At 34.6% G+C, this 2,830-nt stretch overlaps 1 protein-coding gene across 1 annotated transcript in view; it reads left to right on the forward strand.

Moving 5' to 3' along the window:
- Positions 1 to 1,853, forward strand: part of EFCAB8 (EF-hand calcium binding domain 8) — a 38,350-nt gene extending 36,497 nt beyond the window's left edge. The window contains exon 21 of the mRNA XM_015566651.1: positions 1,810 to 1,853. Coding sequence (XP_015422137.1) covers positions 1,810 to 1,853 — 44 coding nt within the window. The remainder of the gene's footprint in view (positions 1 to 1,809) is intronic.
- Positions 1,854 to 2,830: the final 977 nt, after the last annotated feature.

The raw sequence follows: 2,830 nt of genomic DNA on the forward strand, positions 1-2,830 counted from the left end.
GAAATTCAGCCATGCCCCATGGCCCTTCCTGTCCCTGTCCCTGTTAGAACATAAATTGACTTCAACCTTATAATCCATGGGATAGGGGTTTCAGACCACAGCAGCTTTCTTTGTTAAATAGTATTACAGGATATGAATCTATTCAATTGCACATTCGGCAGTCTGTCCATCCATCCATCAACTATCTGTCCACCCATCCATCCACTCACATTATTATTTGTCTTTGTATTTATTTTGCAAATCATATATCTGATAAGATATATTCCTTTCTCTTCTTAAAAATAAATGTAATTCTTACATTATAACATGCAGAAAAGTACCCAAATCTAGAGGTTCATCTTGGTGAATTTTCACAAAGTTTATACCCATACAGCCTCCATTATACAAAAAAACAGAACATTACCAGTCTTTGGGGCTCCGCTCACCCCCAAAACCGGACCGTATCTACCTACCCCTCCAAAAGCAACCACTATCCTATTTTCCAAATACAGAGATTAGTTTTGTCTGGTTTTGAACTTTGTATAAATGAAACAATGCGACAAAGCTTTTGTGTCTGGCTTCTTTCTCTCAACATTATTGTTTGTGCGATTCAGCCATTTGTTGAAGGTAGTAGTTCATTTGTTCTCATTGCTCAATAGTAATTGGTTGTTGATATACCATAATTTCTTCATCTGTGCTACTGTTGGTGGTCATTGGAGTTGTTTCTAGCTATTTTGTTCTATTAACTATAACACTGCTATGAATATTCTTACACAGATTTTTTTGGTGAACAGATGTATGCATTTCTGTTGGATATATATCTAGGACTAGAACTGCCAAACCACAGGGTATATATACATTGAGTCTCAGTAGATACTGCTAAACAGTCTTTCAGAGCGCTTGGTAGTAGCTGCAGACTTGCTCTGTGCCTGGAATCTTCTGGATTATAATCTGTCATGCCATATGAGGTTGTTTAAAGTTCATTAAGAATTCATCTGGTTTCCTCTCATCCTGTCTATGGAGGATTCATCCTCCTTCGATTATATTGGTCTCTTTTCTCCTATCACAGGATTATTATTTTCTTAAGTTCACTTAGGTTTTCTTGGATTTTCACCCATGTAAACCTTATGGGTTTACATTTTAAAAATATTTTAAATTTATTTCTGTTCTTTGATGAAATTTCTCATTTTATTTTCTTTTTTTAAAAAAAGATCTTTTTTAAAATTGATTTTTAGAGAGAGAGGAGGGGAGGGGGAGAGAGAAACATCGATGTGAGAATGAAACATCTATCAGTTGCCTTCTGCATGTCCCTACTGGGGATCAAGCTCACAAGCTGGGCATGTGACCTGACTGGAAATCAAACCGGCAAACTTTCGGTGCATGGGATGATGCCCAACCAACAGCCACACCAGCCAGGTCAATATCCTTTATATTCTTGAATATTCTTTGTATTCTTGATTCTTTATACTGAGCCTTATTTTATTATTCTGTTGACCATCTTTGCCTTTTAATTGGATGTCTAATCCATTTAAATATTAATGAAATTACTTTCATGGTTTAAGTCTATCATCTGATATTTGTTTTCTGTTTATTCCATCGGTTCTTTCTTTCTTCTTTTTTTGGTCTTCTTTTGGATTAATCAAGTATTTAAAAAATTATCCTGTTTTATTCCTCTGTTAGTTTTTAATGATATGTCTTTGAATTATTCTTTAAGTGGTTACTCTTTAGATAATAATATTCACTCTCGACCTGATACCACTTCCTATGCAAGAGCCTTACATTCCCTTTCCTGTTGTTTGTGCTAATGCTCCATATGTTTTACTTCCACAGATGTTACGGCTTCCAGCAAGGCGTTGTCCTTAATGTTACTGTAAGCAGTAATATTTACCCTCACATTTCCCACTTCTCCTGATCTTCATTCCTTCCTGAGGTTCTAGGGTTCTGTCTGTAATCACTTTCCTTTAGTCTGAAGAACTTCCTTTATTATTTTTTTATAGAGCTGATCTGCTAGTGATAAATTCTTTAAGCTCTTATTTTTCTGAAAACGTCCTTATTTTGCCTTAAAAGTTTATTATTTTACTGGACATAGAATTCTCAGCTGACAGTTTATTTTCTTTCAGTACTTAAAAAAGACCATTCCATTGTCTTCTGTTTTCTCTTGAAAAGTCAGTTGTAAGTTGACACTTTGAAGGTAATTTTTCTTTTTTCTCCGACTGCTTTTTTTTTTTGGCAGTGTGACTATGATGTGCCAAATTGTGATTTGATTTGCATTTATCCTCCTTGGAGTTCGCTGATCTTTTTCAGTCTGGAGTCTCATTCATTTTGAAAAATCCTCAGACATTATCTCTTCATATTTCTTTTGTCCATTCTCTTTCTCCTCTCATTGTGTGGTTCCAATTATGTGTATATTAGAACATTTGACATTTGACGTGTCGCACATGCTCTGTTCTTTCCATTTTTTCTTCTTTGTCATAAAATATGCATATTTTATTACAGCTCTGGGAAATGAAAAAAGAGGACAGGGAACATATCCTTTCACAAACCATTCTAATTTAGCTGATATTAATTAGAAAAAGCTAAAGCAAGTATATGTGTGTACAAGCATTGAGATATACACATACATATATTTACTTTATATTTTTGTTTATAAACACCCTTAAGTCATCAAATGCATCCTAATACTACTACCTCTGTCTCTTCACCAATCATTTAATTTTGTTTGGATTGTATTTGCTGTTTGTGTTTTAATCACTTATGTGATTGGTCAAACTATACATTAGAAGATGTAAGGGATACATTTGCTTTAAGTTATGCTGTATGTGTCATAAATACCCATGACATGATCCCCCCC

This window comes from Myotis davidii, unplaced genomic scaffold (genome assembly GCF_000327345.1).
Source record: "Myotis davidii unplaced genomic scaffold, ASM32734v1 scaffold562, whole genome shotgun sequence".
NCBI lineage: Eukaryota > Metazoa > Chordata > Mammalia > Chiroptera > Vespertilionidae > Myotis > Myotis davidii.